Here is a 24475-nt window from a genome sequence, read left to right on the forward strand (position 1 = left end):
ACTGATGTATCGGGGCGCCTGGGTGGCTCAGTGGGTTAAGCCGCTGCCTTCGGCTCAGGTCATGATCCCAGGTCCTGGGTTCGAGCCCCACATCGGGCTTTCTGCTCAGCAGGGAGCCTGCTTCCTCCTCTCTCTCTGCCTGCCTCTCTGCCTACTTGTGATTTCTCTCTGTCAAATAAATAAATAAAAATCTTAAAAAAAAAAAAAAAAGATTTAAAAAAACTGATGTATCACCAAAATTTGTATTTTTCATACCTGATTTAAATGATTTTAAAATCATAAGTAATTGACTACAAGATTATATATATGTGTGTGTCTATTTATGTTTATGGAAATATACTGTGTATATATGTACATCACTATATGTATGTAGGCTTATAAATATACATGTGAATATATCCAATGCTAACTCTTAGACTTTCAAAATCATTTAAGTTAATGAGGAAATCCATGAGGTTATATTCAGATATGGCTAGCTGCTTAAATTCTATTTACTATGTTATTTTCTTGATATTAAGACATCATTAAATTTAATAGTCATTTTCAACTGTACAGAAGAAAATACATGTTAAACATTCATACTGATATTAAGTACTATACCAATTTCAGAAATATTAAAATGTGAAAAATATGACTTGGTTTGAAAAAGTGTAATTATGGGGTTAGGTATTTTAAAATAAGGCACATTTTAAAAAAAGGAAAAAGAAAGAAACTTGAAAGAAAATATGTATGAATTTTTAAATGAATAAGAGACCTAACTGATATGGTACAAATTAGGACTTGCACTCTGGATACCAGCAGCCTATAGATATTAAATCAAGCAAGAAATTGTGCGTGTGTGCTGCACACATACACATATAATAAATATGTCATGGTTTATTATTTTTCATAAATTGTCACCATAGAAAGTACAAATTATTCACAGTAGAGTTAATTCCAAGTAAGCCAGGAAGCAGAAGTTTCCATGACAAATAAGAACAACTATATAAAACCCTACAGATATATGACCCATAACACATTCCAGAGCATTGATTTCCCCGAGGCTAATGTAAAACTCATGTACCAAGTAACAGTTCTATTTTCATATTCTCCTATAACTCAAATCCATTCATGCTGCACAATTACTTTGCAAAATAATATATTTTAGTTATCTGAGTATTTCATCAGGAACAGCAGGAATTCTTATTTTAAAATGAGCATCTTTATGATGTTTCAATCTTCTTGACCATTTTTTAAAGTGTACAATGTCTTCAAAATTTTGTATGCTTCAAAATTTTTTTCAAAAAAAATTTTAAATCCACATAAATAGGAAGAATTGCTGAGGAATTTAATTTGATGAATTAGATTACATTTCTGTCTCCAAGGACTAAACCCTACACATTTGATACATTGAAATGTTCATATTAAAAATAGGCAATAATCTCAAAACAAGTGAATTTTTTTGTTTAAGAGAAAACAACAAAATAATGGCTCAACTGACTTTTACTGGAGAAAAAAAAATAAATGGATAGAAGGGTAGGATGGAAAGAGAACTGGCCAAGAGGGTTCTTATGCATGGAGAAAAGGATAAACAACAGTTAACTAACAAAAGAACAAAAACTAGACATTTTTTTTTTTCTTAGCTTTAGGCTCTAATCTCATCTGAGATCAGAAAGGAATTTAGTCTGATATGCTCAAACAGAAATATATTTTATCCATTCACAAAACAAGAATGGCAGAAGTTTTTATCCAAGGCAGTTCAACAACATGAATTAGTAGCTAGGATATTAAACAGAGATCGGAGCTGGTTTCCTCAATTCTGTCTACTTCTTAGAACAAGTTTCTATTTCACTGAAAAAAATGGAAATAATCTCTAGATTTTGACATCTAATCACATTTCAGACTACACTTTGTCTGCAACATGTATGTTTCCCTTCTGCTCACAGTGGTCACTCTGAATTTTTTCTCGGATCTTTCTGATTTGCTTTCTTTCATTAAGCTGCAATTTGCAAAGGAGTCCCTTCCTCAGTTTTATCACTAGTTTCTTCAAACTAGCACCATTTTCGTTGTTTTTTACACCTTCATAGGAGCCCTTAGATTCTTCCTAGGAGTTCCCTAAGCCTAAATTTTAGATATACGAACTAAACTACAGACATTAATGTTTCAAAAAATGTTCACAGTGAAATAGATATTAAGAAATTATTGAGTAAGAAGAGCCAGAATGACTTGCCTGGACAATTCTCTTTCTGCAACGGTCTCAAAATGTGGTGTGTAGATTAACAGCATGGGCATCATGTGGGAACTTGTAAGAAATGCAGATTCCAGGCCCTATACCAGACCTACTGAACCAGAAACTCAGGGGAGTGGGGGATTGAAGATAAAGAAGGAAGAGGTGATTTTTACACACGATAAGGTTTAAGAACTACTCTTCTATTGTATTCCAACATGAGACATAACCAAGTAACACTTTCCGTAGTTCTCAAACCACAGTTCTACCTAGTGAGGAAAAGCATTTTCTGACTTTTTCAATAAAGCTTGTAGTATTTTCAGAACCATTCAGGCTACTTTTTACCTGATAATTTTAGTTAAGCATTAACCGCTCCATCCCAGGATTTAAAACTGTTGCATTGTACTTAGCAGCAGAGAATAAGGAGCATTAGTAGGATAGCGTGGGGGCACTTGAGTCACAGATTTAACCACAGAGGTAATCAGGTCCATACTCACAGTCAAATCTTGTCCCCAAAGTGGTTTGTCATTTTATAACTGATTTTTCTCATGTCATTTTTTTCCCCAGATACCTTTATCAATGAATGTGTCAACCTTTCTGGCATACGACCAGCCCACAATAAGTTACTGTGGGGTGCATCACGAACTTCTCTCTCATAAGTCCTTTGAAACGAATGCACAGGAAGATACGATGGAATCACACCTAGAGACTGAGCTGGACCTGAGCACAATCACAACAGCTGGCCAAATCAGTGACCATAAACAGCAGCTGACTTAACTGAGCTAATTGGTAGCCAAGGGTTGCCACCAAACTTTGTAACCTCAAGGACAAAATGAGGAAGATTTGTTCATTGTGGACTCTAAAAGCAAAACACAACAAAAATCCCCTGTTAAACAAAAATCCAAGATTTATTCATGAAATAAAGAAGACATGAATTGTTTCAAGTCTACACTTTGTAATTAGCTAAGTTGTGCAGTATTTTTTTGACTTAAACAGAGTATGACCCTGAAAAAAGAAAAAGAATCTTTTTTTCAAAACTCATCCTACCTACCTGTAAAAACTGTACAGAGCTAATGTATTTTTCATATTGTAAAGTTTCAATTATAGAAACAACTGGTATGTACAGTACCATAATTTAATTACATTTTACTTTACAAACTTTACACATTTCAGTTTCTAAAACTTTAAATTAACAAAATATTATTTCTTGTGTTATTCAGAGTTACTCAGTTTTGTAGGGACTGTTTTGTTACTGCTTTTGTGCCCAGAAACCTTGACTCTAAAATTCTGTGCTGTGCGAAACATGCACGATTTTTATCATGCTTACTGCGTAGAATTTTATCTACTTCTTCCAGAAATAATACATTAACCAAAAAGGATTTAATTGTTGAGACTTGTAAGAAGTTCTTCAATTACATAGGCAGGTTTTTCTTATAAATGAAAAAAAAAAATCAAAGATTTTTTTTTTTAACACTTCTCAGACTTAACTGTTGCCTTGAATTACAGCCTAGTTTCTAAGCAGTGAAATGTAATGATAAAGAGGGATATTTTAACAACATATTTCTGAATGAATTGACTCATTATTTCATTCTTTTGAGTAACCCATTGTTAAGGGTAGGGGGAAGCATGGACAAAACATCACTGGAAACAAAGGCCGTAACCACAGCAACAGACTTTGATACACTTAAAAGGTGCAGCTGCCAGTGACAAAGAAAAACTTGTTACATCTCATTATTTTCAGGCCAAGGTGGGAAGGATAGAGCATAATAATTGTACAGTAGCTGATTTTCTCCTAATTAACCTAAAGTGGTTTACCTAAAAATAACCATCAGTCAGTGCAAAATGTGCCTGGTTTTTAAAACAACTTTTCATTTAGAATTGTGAGGCTATATTTGGGAACATCTCAAAGGAAGTATGAAATTTTTCACTTTGTGCGCTACATCAATTCTCTTCTGGGGAAGAAGTCAAAACTTTGAGAGCTCATTCCATATAGATATCAGCCATGGTGGAGAACTTTATAACTCAAATAAACTGTAAACACCCTTAATATGTTCTAAATTGTTTATATTGCATCCATAATGAGATTCACCTCTAAATTATCTGGAAAATAACCCAGAGTAATTTGAAGCCACCCCGAATCATATATTGATTATGTAATTGTATTATAAAGTAAATTTAAATGACATTCTGAAAACCAACTTTTCAGAGGATGAAATAATCAACTTGTTTCTGCTGTTTGCTTGACACAGATTATTGTTTGAAACTGTTGTTACTTTATCTCTGGTATTCACACATTTCTTTTGTGTGTTTTTAATATAAAACTACAAGTTTCAATTGCTGTTGCACTAGGAGAAATGCTTTTTTTATGTTGTCATTTTGTATTCATAACATCAAAAATAGGCTGAGCAAATGTCAATCCAAAAGGGTCAAACACAATCAAAAACAATGAAGAAAAGAATTTGTCAAAAACAGCATCAAACTTTCAATTTATTTCTTCCAAAGAAGTTATATCTACAAAAGTCTAGTCTTATGCTGATTTTTCATGGCAAATTGAAGAGCAGCTTAAAGAAGAATGAACTGAAAAAATGTACAGCAAAATTTTGTTGGAAAATATACACTCAAAAAAAAATTGGAAGAAGCAAACACTCTTAATAATTTAAGTGAAACTTAATGTCTATCAACTATTTAGCAAACCAGATTTTGTAACATATTTTGCATAAATTGTTTGCTATTCAAAATTTTTTGTCATGTTACATCTAATCTTAATGTTTATTTTTTTCTGATTTCTAATTTCTTTGCAATATATCATTGTCAGTATTCTTAATCCTCTACATTGAGGTTTTGTTTTGCACAGTTAGCAAATTTATAGAGGATTAATTATAAGCCCTTATTGTGGGCCTGAAATTGGATGCAAAATTTTATTTATTATCTAAACCAAAATGTCATTTGCAATTTTTTCTTCTTAGAAGTTGTCCTTGCAAAGATTCAAACATTTTTTAATTCACATAAATAAGCATTTTATATCTATTTCCAGACATTTTCAAATTGATATATAATTTTTAGAAATACAAGGTTCCACGGAGCTTCACAAATATGTGCTCTTAACATCCTGAAGCAAACTTTCTTTCTTAAACATTTTAAATTCATCTAAAGTAAATAACTATAAGTAGAAGCAATCATCTTAGAATCACAGCTCTGTGCATCTGAAGACTTAATACAGTAAGAACCAAATAAACTAAGAATTTTGAATTTCTCATATTTTAAATTCAACCCAAAGGATCTTTTACAAGAAAAAAAAAAAAAAAAGAAGATGATTCTGGTTTATTTGTTTGCATAATTTTTATTCTGCCATGTTCAGGGTCTTGTGGGTTGGTGGAAAAGGAAGTGAAAACCTATTAGAAGAAACTATGTCTGGAATCTTTATCATACATTTGCAATTTATATATTTGTGTCTAAAATCCTTAATTATAACCTATCTTTTTCAGCATTCATGAATCTCTGATTTCCTCTTTCTAACCACCCTGCCCCCAGGTCTCCCTGCCTGTCTATTGCTCATTCATTTAAATAACAGGAATGTTGATGTGTTTGGAGTTGAAAAGTGCAGTTTGACCCAGCATGGTTACACTATAGCAGTAGCTGCAACAAATGATATATTGGTGCAGTGTTTTGGGGTTTACAAACCACATTTTACATAAATTATTTCATTTTGTCTTCAAAACCACCCTACGAAGACACATTAATCTCAGAGAAGTAGTGACTTACCCAAGAACACAAGGCTAATAATTGGTGGAACTGAACCATTCTCAAAGTTCAGAGCCTTTTAGTTTTTCCACTGTATTAAAAGCCTCCTCTCCAATCAGAGCCAGAGAATTTCCAGAGATAATGAACAGAATGAAAAAAGAAAAAAGTTTGTCATGTTGTTTAATCCCAATTTAACTCAGTTCTTCTATCTGTATAATATATGAGCTAAATGAACTCTTTCTGTGTGCTACTCTGGGCTCTCACATTAAAACTCTTTGTTCAAAAAGTACAGGAAGTCATAGATTTCTTAACATATTATATCATTTGTAAATGTGAAGATGAGTTGCTTCCAAGAAGTGGATATATGTAGACCCAAGGTATGGACATAAAATGAAGAAACACAAGGAAAGAAACCAAAGACCATCTAAATTGAGATTGTGTGGGTTATAAAACAGATCCACAGTACGAGGTTCAACACATGTTCAACACATGTTCAACAGAACACATGCTCAATTCAGAGCTAATTGGGAAGACCTTTATAATTTTTCTTTTTTTTTTCCTTTATTTTGTCTCAGCGAGAGTACTTCTTAAATTGTGAATTTTTTTTTAAATTCTGCATCCTTATACCTTTCTTAATAGAGAATAACTTTCTCTATTCCTCCTACTAAAAATGAAATGTAATTTATCCAAACTGATGTATAGATGCCAAAACATATGGTGACAGGCAAACAAAATTTTATTGATCTCATTTTTATCAAGTTTATCTATCCCTACTCCCTCCTGAATGTTCCAGAAAATCATAAAATGACACAGATTTTAATGTAAATTACATTTTTAGGAGGAAAGAAAACTTGTCTACATTCAACATTCAAGACAAATTTCATAATCCTATTTGAAATCATATCAGGCTCCACAAAGTCCTTGGAAATAGCAATATCTCTTTGCAAAAATATTTTCTAAAATAAAACCTTTGTATATGGGAGTAAAGACATATATTTCATTTTGTCCGCTTCTGACTAGAAGACTGATACCATCTCTCAAACTAAACATTCAAAATAAGAATCTGAAAGCATAATGATGCGAACTATTAGTATGCTAAAAGAAAGAAAATCAGATGTATGGGGTAGATGGCAGCACACGAAGGAAAAAGTGGTGGGACTGGGAGAAATCTGGCCTCAGGAGAAAGGGTGAGAAATCTCTAAAGCAGATACAGTAATATCTTATACTGACATACCTCTTAATGGTTTAACCATGGGTAATAGTATAACAACTTCACATAAAAAGTGAAAAAACACGTAAAAAGTCCCAACGTCTAGATGGATTGGTTATGCAGTAAGAACACAGATGCACTGGTATTTCAGTAAGAGCTTCTAACTATTGCTATGACCTTCTCAATGCACCACAACTGTCCCTAACTAGAGAGGTACCAAGGGCAGGGAATCCAGGATCTGTGCTTTCAAAACTCTGACATACCCACAAGGGTAGAGTAGACTGATGATCAACAATCGCGCTTCGTTTTACTATCAACTCTAATGAAGAAGAAACACTGAAAAATATATCAAAGTAGTGATGGGTTATTTTTAAAGTTCTCTCATGACTTGCATTATGATTTTATTGTCAGACAGGAGGCTGCTTATGTTCAACATTTTCTAATTCAGGGTAAAATTTATGTTTTTAAAAGTCTATAGCTGATTATTTACCTTTCTTTTAAGAACAGTGACCTGAAAGCAACAGAGTGCCTCAGCTGTCTAGGATTTAGAAAACTCTTGAGTTTCTTCCTCTTCTTTCCTGAACATTTATAGATTTCGTTTTATATGTGTATCTTACTGAAAAGCTAAGTGAAAATAGGTTTTGTATAAATCAAACAATATTTCAAATGCATCAAGGGACCTTGTGATAAAGGATCCTTGAAGTAAATCCTTTTTTGTTTTCTAATCTGAAACACTGTCCACTAATTTATATTTTGTAAGCTGACTGCAGTATATCTTTTGTTACATAATGCAGCACACTGTACTGTATGGCCTTGAAGGTTCTGTGATGCAGTCTTTGCCTCAGGCTGTATAAAATGAAGGACTGACACTAGGTTTTGAGCAAGTGTATAGACACTGTAGTGTGATCATTTTCAGTCATTTTCACTTATTGAGTTTACCTGGATTCGTGTGAAAATCCAGGATTTTCATGGATGGATAAAGTTGACAGTTATTTTTTTTTTTCTATTTATTGGTTTAAACTTGTGCTACCTATCATATCTTCAGTTACTATTAAGAGAAAATCCCTGGGCACCTGGCTGGCTTAGTCAGTAGAGCATGACACTCTTGATCTTGGGGCTGTGAGTTCAAGCCCCACATTGGATGTAGAGCCTACTTAAAAAAAAAAAAAAAAATCAAATCCTTTGGGTCTGTACTAAATTTACTGAATCAGAATCTCTGGAGCTAATAATCTCTGATGCATGCTAAGTTTTGCAAAATACTGTTCAAATGAATTTACTTTCACTAAATCATTCAATTGCTTTTTATTGTAGTCTAAAATTATTAATTCTTGTGCTTTCTTGTGCCAATGTGATCCTAGTTTGCTAGGCCTGGCTGAACATTTTTCCTGACTGGAGGAATGCGAAACAAAGAACAACTATACATAAAATGGTCAGGTTGTTTCTTGACAGATTGTGTTCTTTATAAATTTTGTTCCCCATTAGTTTTTTCAACACGAATATCTGAAAACAGTCTTAAATCAGCTGGGTTATTCACTTAACTAAAACTTATTATTTGCTCCCATGGATAATAATATAATAGCTGAAAGCTAGAGGTAGGGAAAGAGAAAAGAACTGATTTATGATGTATCAGCACTGTGCTGTCCTCATCTCATTCTCAAACCATCTTAGGAAAGAGGTAAAATGACCATTTTAAAGAAGAGGAAAATAAGGATCATGGTAGTTTAATAATTTGCCAAAGCTCATACAAGAGAGTCAGATATTCAAATCCAGTTCATCAGACTCTAGGGGTGTGCTCCTATCACCTTAGAGGCACTGTTTTCAGAAGTGAAAAGAGACCATAATCAATATAATTAGGCATATATATTATTATAGCAGATGTGAAGACAGCAGAGAAAGAATACACCTTCCTATTCTTAAACAGAAAAAATTGCCTAAACTATTTCACACTGTGTAGAGATTTCCTTCAATATCCTAAGTCAGCAACTTAATAGAAAAAAAACGTTCATTACTTTCTTGAAATTTTATACATTGTTTCCTAAAAGAAGTGGATGATTAAAAGAAAAATCCTTCAAAAGATACTCCCAAATATTCATGTTGTATTTTCATTTCCAATTTCCTATATAATATAATCTTCAACTGGCAAAAAACAAAGGTTGTCCGTTGAAGCAAAACCTCTATAGTCAAGAAAGCAACCACGTGCAAATGACAACACAAAGATCAATAATCTATAGTCATAAAATGTTAACTGGCATTGATATGGCTTGCGTTGCAGGATATTTCCTATGAATGATTTTATGTGAGATTTTTTAAAGAGAATTTTTACTTACACAAATAATATATGTAATGGGAGCACACCACATAAAGAAGACAAGAGATAACCTTTATAATAACATAGACCCTGCTTGTTCTATTACTCAGAATACAGTATACAGTCTAAATAAAAAATAATTTTCTTTGTTAAAACAATGCAAATGTTTTCATCATTGTGTGCAGGTAACCAAATAAAATTTTTATGTTTACCTTTGAATTCAGTCTTCAGGTAATTCGGCCTTGGTCTCACCTGTTAAATGATTTTTTAGGCAGACTCTTGATTCCATTAGTGTCTCTAGGAGATTTTTATTAAACATTAGACTAATAGCCTCTTCTCTTTCTCCCTGAACTTGCACAAGACCAAGGTAATATAATTCAGAAACTGGGTTAGCATTTTACTCTATCACACTACCTGAACATGTGGGATTCATATAAAATACATTTGTCTTTTGTTATCCATGTGGATTCAAGAGCCAATGAAATATCCCATAAGCCACATTTCTACTAAAAACCACCACTACTAAAACTGTGATGAAAGTATGCTATACATTTGAAACAATAAATCCAGAGAGAAAGAAACTCTCAGATCCTGAATCTAATATCATGGTACGTGTTCATTCTGGCACCACCACCACCACACAAAAATTTTACCAGAAAATCTAGAGTAATTCTGATTTTGGAAAACAAAGATGATGCTACTATCTGGGTTGAAGACTTGGTGAAAGATAATGAAGAGGACAAAAAATTACATATGTCAAGAAGTAAGTGAAGGAAATGTGATTTATTGTCATTAACCTGCAAGTAACTTTTAAAACTAAGACTAAGAATTAAAATTTACAGTGGCATTTATGCTATCAAAGGTCATCAGTAAAGGCAATATGGACATTGGGGACATAAAAGCAAAGAGATATTTGTGATAGTGATACACATCAAATAATAGATGGATAGAATTAATTCTATCTAAAGAGAGAATATTAAGAATAAAAATTAGTTTAAGAACTATTGTTATTATTTCTCCAGAGAGAAACTGAAAAGTCAGAATAAAAAGACTCAAACTAAATACCAAATGCTCTTTCAAAATCAATTCTGAAATAGCCTACAATTATAAACCCTAAATTGCTGCTTCAACAGTATGAGTAATTACATTAATTCACATATACCTAGTTAAATTCCGTTATTGAGAAATAAATTGCATTAAAATATACTCCATCTGTTCTTACTATTTTACATCAATAGTATATTTGCTTTCAATTACATTTCCATAAATATAACGTCCTAAAGAGTCTAATGAAAATGTGGTGAAAGATTGGATCAACCCTGTCATTCTGCTCTGCTATAAGGAAATAGTAGAGGAATATATCCACCACAATGGAGAGCTGGAAATACAGTTTCTAAAGTCCTCCCTAGCAGTTCTTGTCCTAGACACTTATAACGTTCATTTTATATGGGTCTTATTTCATACTCATTTATGAAGTAAAGAAATTACTGCCTTGAGAGAAGAAACTACAGGGTCCATGCCAGCTCTAGTCTCACATGTACAATAGATCTAGGTAAAGACAATGGACTCTGAACTCTGCTGTATGGAGAAAAACTTGAGATCTTTGTGATGTCAACATTTTTTTTACCTTTGGATTTGATGGACTCTTAAGTTCAGTGTATTGGGCTTCCTTCAAAACTCCGTGTCAGTTTCCTATTTTAGAAACTTCAAAGTTGAGTTCCTTAAATCAACATTACAATTTAGACATGGCTATTTCACAATGAATCCTTGTCATACTTCATCAATTTGTGGAAGAATAACATAAGGCTGGGGTAGTGGCCTATATTGACTTTTTCTTTGCCTTTGACTCCAGTTATGGGATAAAAATGTGTGAGCTCAATATGACACCTTGGTACAACCATAATAGGATTGGAAGCAGAGTCTTCTAACAGATAAACACTTTATATAATATAAAACAGAAATGTAGTTCGAGGTCACATCTTTTTAACTTAATGATCTGATACAGTTTTCAGATAATACATGCCTTATGATGACATGGGTTTTTTGTCATACACTTTTGCTTTCTGAGGACAGATCTCAGATCATTGATCATGCTCCATAACCGCCACCAGAAGAAATTTCTATTTATTTCCAGATGGAATGACTTAGTACTCTGCACTGTAAGATAAAATAATAATAACTAACACTTAATGAATGTTTACTTTTCTGAACATTTTATTTATTCATTTAATCCTCCTTAAGATGGTTAATAAGATTAACAATAACCTTATGAAGTGAGTACTATTGTTATTGTCTTAAGAAGATAAGGAAAGTGATGCTCAAAGTGATTATATAACATGTACCTACTAAATTGTGGAGCAAGAATTCAAATCCAGATGATAGATATACAGACAAAGTGACCACTACGAACTGCCCATTTAAAGTCCCCTCCCTGGGGCATCTGGGTGGCTCAGTGGGTTAAAGCCTCTGCCTTCAGCTCAGGTCATGATCCCAGGGTCCTGGGATCGAGCCCCGCATCAGGCTCTCTGCTCCATGGGGAGCCTGCTTCCCCCTCTCTCTCTGCCTGCCTCTCTGCCTACTTGTGATCTCTGTCTGTCAAATAAATAAAATATTAAAAAAATAAAAAATAAAGTCCCCTCCCTAAGCCCAACTCTTAAATTTAAAAATCTTTTCACTTAAAGTTGTACCTGAAGACATTTCAAACAATGCGATGAATGTTTATTACATACCTAATCTATGTCTAGAAGAAAATAAAAATCTTTGAGAGATACAAAGGAGTATATTATATATTTCCTGTTCTCAAGAGACAGACTTAGCAAAGAGAAAAGACATCCATATTAAGAAAAAAAAATCCAAGGTCAATTGAATACATGCAAGAGTACAGAGCAATCAAAGGATGAAATCAACGTTAGCCAAACTGCTGGGGATAATTCTGGGTAAAAGTGAAAACTGAGACAGAGCTTAACACTGCCAGTATTCAGATGGGCAAAATGAAGAGAGAGGGAAATGAAGAAAGAGTACTATACTTTTACATACGGACATCTATTATTTCAGTAATATTCGTTAGATTCATGCTAGTCTGGCAGTGAAATACCACGCTCAATTGTTATCCTGATTGCCTAAAAATTCAGAGCTGAATGTACTTTAGCAAGAGCAAATGTTTTCACCTTTCTATTTGGGCATATATATTTCCCACCTTTTTTTTCAACTTTATTACTTTTTATATTCCTATATATTCATTGTATTTTACCTTTCTTTGGGGGGAGGCTTAAATCATATTAATCTTTTATCATATGTCTGTTTCAGTAAAACATCCATAAGATGTTCTGAAGACTGATTCAAACAGCTCTATTAACTTAAAATAATTATGTGAATTAAATAATTTCTTACAAGCTAATAATACAACATCCTCAGTCAAATTACTGTTTGGCATCAGGTGAGAAAATGGCCTATAAATTTATTGAGTTGTTCTTTTCAGTCTTTATGTTAAATCTTTTTATGTTAATCTTTATGTTAAATCTCAATCTTTTCAGTCTTTATGTTAATATTGGTGAATACTAACCAGAATTTTTATCCCAAAGAGTAAAAACAAAAATGCTTTTTGATTGCTACATTTTACAAATAAAGATACTGATGTAAAATATGATTAAACGCCACGATCAAAATCATTTTGGTAATAGAAAACAGACTCACCACTAGAACTCATACTTACTCCATAATATTTTTGCTACAAAATATTTTATGAACATATCAAAAGTTAACAAAATATGCAGAATCATTTCTGCCTTAAAAGTACAGACAATTGTCAATAAAACCAGGTTGTTGTTTTTTTAAGGTATAGTCAAATAAGGTGGAGAAATGTTCTCTTTCCATCAAAGTTTGCTTGCCATTTGAACTATTCACTTGCAGCTAGTGGTGTGTTCACTAGATAGTTACAAAGTTTTGTTCATATGTATTTATTAGGTGTGCCTTTCTTTTGTATGATTGTCTATTATATTATATCCACAATACTTTGGTGTTTTTCATTCAATCAAATAAGTATTTATTCACTTATTTAGCTTTTCCTAATAATATGCCAAGGACTGAGATAGGCAACAAAGTGATCAAATATTTAAAAGTGAATAAATTACTGTAATTCAATGTGATATTTCTAAAAATGAAGTCTGAACATGGTGCTAGAGGAATGAAGGGGAGAGAATGATTAATTCTGCTGGGAGAAAATCAGAAAAGTCCTCAGAATAAGTGCAATTTGAGATGTTGGATTCTAAAGATTGCCAATCACACAACACATATCACACCTGTCCTGCAAATTCCGCTCTCTACTCCTAATTAGTTTGGTATTTCGATGTCTGTGGATATTAGCTTCTGGATATCTAGGACTCCAGTAGTTTCTGAGTCTGGTATTTTCCTTAGATAGCTAGGCGACTTGAATTTGTTCTGTATATAAATGTTAAAGAAGATTTTTTTTAAAGATTTTATTTATTCATTTGACAGACAGCGATCACAAGTAGGCAGCGAGGCAGGCAGAGAGAGAGAGAGAGAGAGGAAAGCAGGCTCCCTGCTGAGCAAAGAGCCCGATGTGGGGCTCAACCTCAGGACCCTGAGATCATGACCTGAACCAAGGGCAGAGGCTTAACCCATTGAGCCACCCAGGTGCCCAAATGTTAAAGAAGATTTTTAATTTTAATTTTCCTCTCCTAAAATATTCTAAATTTAATCCTCAAATGAAGAGTATTCAATTGAGCCATTCCTGATAAATGCAGGACATATGCAATTTTACTAAATAAATAAAATAATAAGTAACAAAGGTTATGGATTGTCAGAAGTTTTTCATTTTGTTTGTATCATGCAAATCCAATATGTGTGTGTCAAAAAAACCTATATTGCAGCTCTGACCTCAGGAATATGTGAAAAAAATGTAGAAGAGGTGTATCTGCCTGTACAAATTAAGTTTTCACCAATTACTGGTTATGACAAGACTGCTATTAAAGTGACTAAGAATTAGGTTACACCTAGAGAGTCTTTTGTATTTTATTCTGCTGCTATCAAATAATTCTTTAAGAAAGTGAAAAAATTTTAGTAAGGTGGTCAGATCATCTGATATGGCAATAAGCATAGTTGCTTTGGTAGCTGTTCAGTAGCATTAACTCTTAACTTCCTTAAATATGTTTTATTTTCTTTAACAAACACATCTCTTTATAAGAATACCATTATTCCCAAAAGATTCCATTGTTTGTTTGGTGCCTAGGGCAATTTCTTATTAAATCCTCAAGAATGCACCTTGCATTAAGCTGAGCTGAAATAGTAAAAGTAAATTCAGTGACTACCTCAAGGCATAGTTTTCTGACCTTCCCACTTGGGAAAATAAATATTTTTTTTAATTTTAGAATTTCAGAGTGTCTTAGTATTAACATGAAGATAGTTCATCATGAATAGCTATTTTAATAAAAGCCAAGGGAATTGTGTCTTAATGCTTTTCTCCTAAAATATTCTTGTGGATTATGAAGAGCGTGCAGTATGGCAAAAGTAGCCATGAGTATCTCTGATATATGGAATGTACATCATATACAAACAATTATTTTTCGAAAATAAATTACATAGAAATTTTACTCTAGATGGTTTACTGCAGTGTGGCCCATGCTATATTGTAATAAGTAAGCCTAAGAAACTGAATTCATTAGACTACAAAAATTTGTATTACATTACATACCTGAAACATCCTTAATGTGAGTGCTTTAAATGTTATCTTTAAAGTGCTACCTATGTAGAGGCTATAATTTGTTAGTGACATAAAATTATAAAAGCCCTTGGGCTTCTGACCATTCTTAATTCTTATTAAGAGGCAGCAAAATCTAGTCTGGGAAACTCCAGTTGATTTACAAAGAAAATTAATGTGTTTTTTCAATTCATGTGGCCCTGTAACTGTTAGGACAAGTGTGAAATATTGATATTTACATTCCCGAGTGCAGTAGGAACAGGAAGGAATGGTAATGCCAAGTGACTGGACACTCTCCTGACAGGCTTTGAGAAATACTATTAGATCTCCACCTGCTGGTTAGAAATTCCAGAGTCATAGGGTATAATGCTAGCTAAAATACAAGGCTTTGATGATCTCCACACTTTCTTTCCAGGTTTGTAACCTATCTACTTTCAAAAGAACTTGTGACAATTTATAGATTAAAACATCTTCATAATTCAATACTTTGAGCTAGTGATCATTAGAAGACAGGCTTTATTTTATAATTGCTATTGCATTTCTCATAGCATATTAAATTTGCTATAAGTTCATTCCCCCATAAAATCCTGTTTTGAAAACATTTACTAAAATAGAAGGAATAAGAAAATAAGAAAAAGGGAGTAACTAAGCTAAAAATGAAAGGGTTAATAGTAAACTTATAATGACATAATTTTAAATAAAACTTGGCATAATTTATCAGGCTTTGTATTATGTGAAATAAAAGTATATTCAATTTCTCTGTCCATCAAAACATACCACAGTTAACTTTGATAGAAAAGTAAGCAGGCAACAGAGAGTTTCAGTGCCCTAAGTAAACCACAGGGAGATTAATAGATTATTCTGATTACTTTACTCTTCTTCATGCCTGTGTCTTTTTTTTTTTCCTTTCCCCCATCTCTCAGTTGAGTGATATATGATAATACATATGTACTTGACATAATGATGGGTGAACAAGACTTGGAGAGTAAAAGCTTATATTAATTTATCTTATAATATGAATTGTCCAATTATAGCTATTATATAGCTATATTAGTTTACCAGAAAGTATAAATAAGGCTATATTTAATTCAGTACCAGATCTGACAACCAAACCTATGTTCCAACATCCTTTTTTTCAATAAATTGAATATCCCAGAGTTTAAAAAAATTCATATAAGGCTCGAAGCTTCCCTTTAAAAAAGATCTTTTGACATTTTTGTTAAAGCAGCGCTTGGCTTATGTTTGGATATTAGGACTTCTACAAATCCCTTGAGTAATCAAAGACTTAGCTACATATGACTGTACATGTGGTATTCTATGAAAGATCCAGAAAATTGTTAATGAGAATTGCTTAAAAAAATACTAAAGTATCTCTTTAAATTATTTTTGTCAAACCATTATGCATTTACATGTGGTTGCTGTAATGGATAACAGGAAAAAAAGAAATCCACCAGAGGACATTTCCATCTCTCCCCAGAATCATGGTATCCCAAACAACACACCAATCTTAGGAGTACCAATATATATTTTTTAATATATGGAAAGTATCAACATTATTCATCTGTTACTGATTATGAAATTCCCAAATGGTAAGATTCTTATGAAAGCAAACCTGAAACATTCTAGCTTTTAAGCTACTTCATTCCAGGGGGAAAAAATGTCATTTAAAAATAAGAGTACCAGTTAGTAATGGATTATATGCAAGTCACTCTAGCATAGTATTTCATCACTTCAGTATTTTTATTTCCCCCCCAAAAAAGTATCAGAAATGAGGCATGAAAAGCTATTAACTAAATCATTCAGACATTGAATAAATGTTGTTGTCAGTTTGTTCTTTCAATGGAAATAATGAACAACTGATTTATTTATAACTGCTAATTATGATAATACACCTTCATTTTCTACTCTTTCTAGTATATTATAGAAATTTTGTAATTGTCTTATTTCATACCTGATTTGAAATCATATGTTTCCATAAAAATTTCTTCTTTCCCAGACTTCTCTTTAACTTCTTTTAGCTGGAGTGTAATTAAAATGTTTTAACTGACTTAGTTCCCTTGTCTTGTTTTTTCTTTCAATTTTCAGTCTTTCCTGCCAACAGAATTGATCTATACCTTAAATTTATGCAACAGAGACTGAAATCTGAATTTTAAATAGATGCAGAATACATTTATATAATCACTATAGAGCGTATCTTGTCAGCACTTATTTGGTCAAATTTGCCTTGCTTTCTTTCTGAGATGGGGTGAGCAGGAAAAGTTGATAGAGACTGGTTTGTACTTCAAAGAGAAGGAATTCTTGGTTTTAAGAATCAGGGCAAGAAGACATATTTTATCCTATTTTCCAATATTTTTTACAGTAGAGAAGAACATCTCCCTCTCCAACCCTGAAGTCAATTTTATCTTTTCTAGACATTCAGTTGTTTTGTTTTTATTTTTATCTTGCTGCATAACATGATACATATACAGTGGACTCTGCCCTCCACATGTAATACAGTTCCATATAAGAAAAAACCTTTGGGGATATGCTTCTACATTTACTTGGAACTATCATTGAGGAAATACCCATCACATTATGGAACACAAATTTAAAGAAAAAAAAAAAAACGTGAGAAATGTATTTTAGAGCTAGGTCCAGGAAAAATTACCCCTGAGAAATGGTTGTACCTTATCCCCAGTGAACTCTAGAGCCCCGTAACACATCTTATCTCCTTTACATCTTAGCTCAGAAACTCTGAACTGGGTTACACTTGATAACATGGTAACCAGGCAAGCCTTTCTGTTGAGTGTCCTTGCTTTCTCTTTTTTTATACTGTTTATTTCTTCTTTATAATCCTATTTCCTTTTTCATTTTATTTCATATGTCTTTTGTTATAAGAAGTCTCAAATTAATTGGAGGGAAGCAAAAAGAATAAATAAGGAAGTAAACTAGAGTTGTTATTCTGAAAGCATTTTAGATTCTTATTGCAATGGTGGTATAATCTGAAATTGGGAATGCTCTTTTTCTTTTTCCTCATGCCCACTTTCCACCATCCCATCATTAAGCCATCTTTATTTAGACTTTCATTTCCTTAATTTGCATCTCACATATGAATGGTTAAAAAAAGAACAACTTATGGATATACACACAAACACAGCACACTTCTTTCATACACTGTTCTTCAGATATAAAAATGGCTAAGAAAAGTAGGACATATATTTAAGATACCTTTCACTAGTAGAAACATTCTCAGGTACAGTTTAAAGAGACCAGTAAAGTTTATTTTCAAAAGAGCTAACTAGGGTTAAAAATGAAGCTCTCAACAATCTTTCGTTTTAAAGCATTTTCTTTGTATAAGCCAAACCTACAGAGGTTGTCATTAAGTGGCTCTTAACATTTTTTAATAGTAAATTTTTCCTTGTTTTACTAACTCTTGAGTTAACCTAATTATAGCTTGTAGATCATAAAGTATGACAACTATAGTCCAAACATTCATTCTTCCACTTTCCTTGATAGCCTAAGCCCTTCTTTCTATCCCTCTAATCCCAGTCCCAATTAAAGAAGCAGTAGTTTTTCAAGTACATCCAAGTTTATCCATGCAAAAATATTTTCAGCATGATTTCATAATAGTATTTAAAGTGTCTCCTTCCACTTAATATCAAAGAATTGGGGTAATATGTGAATTGGATTCTGAAACTTAAAATGTTGATTTTGGTGCCATATTAATAAATTATGAAATTAAATATGAATAAAAGCTTCAAAATTTAGATTTAAAATGAATGCATTTTTCATATTTTATCCAAAATTTAATCATGATTAACTTCAGTTTGTAATCCTTAAAAATTAATGTGCAGAAGGGAAAACAAAAAATTTCCTGTATAACAATATATAAATTCATTAACATGTAGCATTTCATTTGTTTATGAAGTTATACTTTAATCCACCTGCCAGATTTATAAAGCATGCAATAAAGACAAATATTTAAAATATAGCAATAAAGACAAATATTTAAAATATAATAATTCTCAATTGGCATGCAAATTCCCTCTTTACTTGAATGCTTTAGTACCCCACTACTCCTTAAAGTCAGAGAAAAGAGATCAGATGCAAGAAAAGCAAAATCAAGAAAATGTTTATCAAAATATTGCATTCTGTTCCCAATTACTATATAATTCCTATTTCACAACTGTCTTTAAAAATTTTTTAAAGAATAAATGGGTATCTATGTACTAGTTATATATCTATAACCAAAACATTTAACAAGTTAAATTTTTGGAATATAAGACCTCTCCATTCAGTTCTGAATTACACATAGACAAGGTTCTGTATTACATTTCAATCCTGTTTAAAGAGTATAATCTTTGTAAAATCAGAGATGTCTTCTTTATAAAGTGAATTTATGAACCTGTGCAATATAAAAATATAAATAAAAATCTTATTTAAGTGAATTAGTAAGACTAGTTTATATAAAATATATCTATTCTAGAGTCTCTAAATTTTTTTCTTGTTTTTCTGGATATCATTAATTTTTGTTATAAATATGCAATTGGAACTACATTACTACCAGCACACACATAAAGCTGGGTAAAAAATGTGGATTAATGGTTTTTAGTATTTTTTTTCCAAATCCTAAATACTTAAAGATGTAATAACACACTATGAGTAACTCATCACAGTCATAGTTCTCGGGGGGGGGGGGTGGGCGGTGTGCACATGTGCCTGTGTGTACATGGTGGGGGAGATAGGGGTCTGGAGTGGAGAGGGATACCACTGTCTATGCTCTTTCTTGGCATTTCTCTGCTAAGAATCAATCCTGAAGAGTATATTTCAATTATCCCCCTTTTAAAAAATCTCAGATCTTGGTTTGGGACTGAAATTGAGGTCTATGGAGTATAATGCAGCTTTGGATTAATCCCAATCAGAAAGATTCCAAGGAGAAACCTGAGTCTAGGAAAATTTAAATATAGGTATCCCAGAAATTAGATCATATATCTAAGAAGCCTATAGTAACCTATATTGGAGGATCTTGTATATGTTAGTTAAGAACCTCCATATGTCTCTGATAAAAAGCCCAGGTCATATCACTGGAAGCTACTTTGGTGTGTACACACTATAGACTCCATCTTTAGTTCAATATTTGAGTAAATTCAAAAATAGAGCAACACCACCTATCTGTGCCTCACCCAAAGGCCTCCTGAAAGCAATTAATCTTTGTACAAGACTACAAATTAGACAATTATGAACACTCAGGTGATCATGAAAGTGACCATGGGGAAAATAAGGGAGAAAGAAACAGATTCACCAAGTATACTGTAGATGTCATTTTTTTTCAATAACAGATTTACACCTATACTTTGAAAAGAGTGGGGAGGGTGAGAAAGAAGCAAAAACTGTATCCTCATATCCTAGAAGCAGAATGGGACTCTCTCATAAGACAGAGCTGCTCCTTTAGTGGTTCCCTAATAACAGTCCACCTGACACTTGCTAGGTCAAAATATTCAAATAAACACCTGTAGAGAACTTTAGCAGCTTAATCCTTTCTGCTTGCTCCTTTATATTACTTTTTTAACTTACATTCCTGCTCAGTATTCATATGTGCCTCATAGATATTTGACAAAAAACAAAGTAGTTATGCATTTTTTAAAAAATTTTCTCCTACCATGTTAAAGAACAATGAACCAGATCCAACTAGATGAATCAACTATTCCCTAGGTCTAACTCCAGGAGTTGTATTAATTTCGTTTGCTGCAGTGGTATAATAACTTACTATAAATGTCTTAAATTACAGCATTTGAACATGTGCCAGGAAATAATACTTTTCCCCAAAGCAGATGAATCATGCACCTGAAATACATAATGCACCTTGAAGGTGCTTATAATTCTTCCAAGGAGTGACTTATCCACATGAGAAAATGTTGACCATTTGATTTGAATGGTGACCTTCCAAGAGTAATGAAGAGCATTTCAAGATTTTTGAAATGTTGTTATTAAAAATAAATTAAAATAAATATTTAAAGTAGATAAACACAGGAGTTTCTCTGATAATGCCTCCCACAGGAAGCAAGAAGGCTAGGGATCAATAATAATAATGACTTGGCTTCCTTCCCTGAATTTTTATAGAAGGACTCTTCTCGTGTGTAGACCCTTTTCATTACTCTCCAAAATAGCTCAAATATCTATAAGAGAATTTGGTTGGATTTGAGTGTTAGAGCAGGTGATATTAAAGTTAATATAAGATAAACATTCAATAGCATAGAAAACCTCCGTGTTATTTAAGTACAAAGATTTCGAATAAATCTAATTATCCAAAAGCCTAACCACTCAGAAGTCAGTGTTGGAAATCTACATATATGCTTTGTGATCTTGTTTTCATGACTGATATAGATCCAAGAGATAAAAGAAAAAATAAAAATCATGTAAATAACTAATTTAATATGCATGTATATATATTTGTATTATTGTATCTATTGGAGTCTGCTAAATATACAGTGTGCTTCTAGACTTATGTACCCATTCAACACATATTTATAGACTAGTTTTCAAGTCACTAGTTTTCAAGTCACTGTTAGAGATTAAAAAAAATTAGATGCAGATGGTCTAAAAGAGGCTTAAAGAAGAACTCATGTCAAAATTCAGAATAAATGGGACAGAAAATTTTAATTATCCATAGTAGAAAATAATAATAATAATAAAAACCTAAGCCAGACTTCAATGGAATGAACAACAGAGTAAAAAGTAGAACCCTGGCTCTGGTCACTGTGACCTTCATTCATCAAGGTCAATTCATCTTTTAGGCTTCTGCTTCTTTATCTGAAAAATGAGGGAAATTTAACCATGTGAACTTCACAGTCCTTTCTAGCTCCAACATTAGATAAAACTCTACTCTATAAGCTTGATTTAAACCAGAAGGTGCAAACCTCATTCTTCACTTGTAATGGCTTCACTGATGAATAGCAATGTCAGCTAAAATGAATTCCATCACCTTTTTCCTTCCCTGACTCCAATTTGATAAAAGACCATTGAGACACTGGGACTCACAAAAAGACAAAACTGTAACCAAAACAATGATACTGGGATTATAGAATTATAGAATTATTGTTTCCACACCCTAACATTTTGAAAATAGCTGATAAAGACAAACAATTAAAAGAAGAGTAGACAAGTAGAAATTGAATGAAAACAACCAGGAGACAAGAGTATAAAACTGTTTTCTTGATTGAACTTTTTAAAAAATTGAATGGTGATATTTCATTCATGATTTTTTTTTAAAGATTTTATTTATTTACTTGACAGAGAGAGATCACAAGTAGATGGAGAGGCAGGCAGAGAGAGAGGGAAGCAGGCTCCCCGCTGAGCAGAGAGCCCGATGCGGGACTCGATCCCAGGACCCTGAGATCACATTCATGATTTTTTTTTAATGTGGCAATTCCATTATGGAGCCATGGCAACCAAAGGATAAAACAGTAAAGTTTTATCATTAATTTGAAAATGTCTTGGTTTGAAAAAAGCTTGCTAGTAAAATCAAGGTTAAATGAAATATCATGAAGCTCTGCAATTAGGTTAATAATGAGGTGCCTCAGGGATCGGTGCTAGCACAGGTGTTCAATATATTTATTAATTACTTAGAAGAGTTGTGAATAATATAGAAGCACGTTTGGATAACTTCAAAGATATTTAGAACAATCAAAATGGGTGAATGACTGCTTTTCTTGACCCATTCAAGAGCAATTATTTAGGGACGCCTGGGTGGCTCAGTTGGTTAAGCAGCTGCCTTCAGCTCAGGTCATGATCCCAGCATCCTGGGATCGAGTCCCACATCGGGCTCCTTGCTCATCAGGGAGCCTGCTTCTCCCTCTGCCTCTCTCTCCCTCTCTCTCTCTCTGGCAAATAAATTAAAAAAAAAAAGCAATTATTTAACATATTACAACAAATAATCATCAAGAACAAATTAATGTGAAGTGTATGGAATTACCCAAGTTTTCCTAATCTGCTAATAGCTACTGAAATAGTTATTGCCTTTCAGGCAAGAGTGGGCAGATCTAAGAAGACACCTGTCCAGCAAACAGCAATTTGTGAAAAAAAAAGGATCTTCAAATAGGCTGAAGGATAATGTGAGAATAGTTATCTAAATCAATAAGTACTGCTGAAAATTTTTACACACCAGAATCTTGTTCTATTGAATGGAGTTGATTTATAAAACCACACCCTGGGATTGTCTGGTATTTTATCTAGCAATATTCTAAATGATTTCCTATTATCATCCAATCCTCTCTGCCCATTTACTGGAGTTCTCAGATGCCTCTCAGGTGGGAATGAATTATATAAGGGCATCCCCTTCCCACCTCTGCTTTGCTCTCCTCTAAGGGATTTCAATGACATTAACTCTTATGCGTTAATCTTCCAAAGCTGAAGATCTCAAGGTTTTAGAAAAATCAAATAGGATTCCTTTTCACAAGGAAGCAAATACCATTCAATAGCATGAATTAGCTTAAATTCTCTCCATACCCTGAGATTATTTAATTATTGCACATACCAGATAATCTTAAATGTAGCATAGTATCAATTAAAATTCACTCATTCAAAAATATTTTCTGAGCTTCCATTTTATCTAAGGCATAGTAGGAATAAACAGAATGAAAAGAACTAAGAAAACACAGAGCTTGCCCCAACAGAATTTAGAAAATCATGTCACTCATGAACTAATAAGCATTTCTCAATCCTTATCCATATTGATCACATATAAATATGTAATTTCATAATAAATTTGTATATTAAAATTAATAAGAATCAGAATTGTTTCTGTAGGAATATATGATAACATTTTTAAGGCTAGGGAACCATTTTCTGCTACCACTTTTCTTTTCTACCAGGAGGAAAATATGTTGACTGTGGTATTAACTTTCTCATTTGAAATTTAACTTAGATATTCCTCCCAATTCCAGAGAAAAAGAAAAGATTTCTAGCATGTTTGGGACAAGGATGGTAGGCCAATAAGAGTGAAGCCAAATACTAACACAAACAATGAGCTGTATCTAACTTAGCTCCTCAGAATTACCCATCAGTAAATCCACTGACAGTATGGTGATCTATGTGTAGCACTGTGAGAATTATTTTTTTTTAATTTGGTCAAGCATATTTATTCTCTGTACATACCCACCAGAAACTTCAGATGTAAACATCTAAAATAATACATCCAAAGTCTCATAAGCATTTCATAGACTCTCAGAATCCAAAGTTAAGTAGGACCTTAAACTTTGTGCTTGAGCCATAAATTTTCTCTACATCATCTGACACATCGCCATCAGAGTTTTGTTG

General features: G+C 32.8%; 2 protein-coding genes across 5 annotated transcripts in view; one reads left to right on the forward strand and one right to left on the reverse strand.

Moving 5' to 3' along the window:
- LRRTM3 (leucine rich repeat transmembrane neuronal 3) overlaps positions 1-5187 on the forward strand; it is a 165262-nt gene extending 160075 nt beyond the window's left edge. Inside the window, exon 3 of the mRNA XM_047701800.1 lies at positions 2774-5187. Within this exon, the coding sequence (XP_047557756.1) occupies positions 2774-2983 (210 nt within the window). The 3' untranslated portion in view covers positions 2984-5187. The remainder of the gene's footprint in view (positions 1-2773) is intronic.
- The window catches only part of CTNNA3 (catenin alpha 3), a 1776580-nt gene that overhangs the window by 1153650 nt on the left and 598455 nt on the right, over positions 1-24475 (reverse strand). The window lies entirely within an intron of this gene.

This window comes from Lutra lutra, chromosome 14 (assembly GCF_902655055.1).
Source record: "Lutra lutra chromosome 14, mLutLut1.2, whole genome shotgun sequence".
Taxonomy (NCBI): Eukaryota; Metazoa; Chordata; class Mammalia; order Carnivora; family Mustelidae; genus Lutra; species Lutra lutra.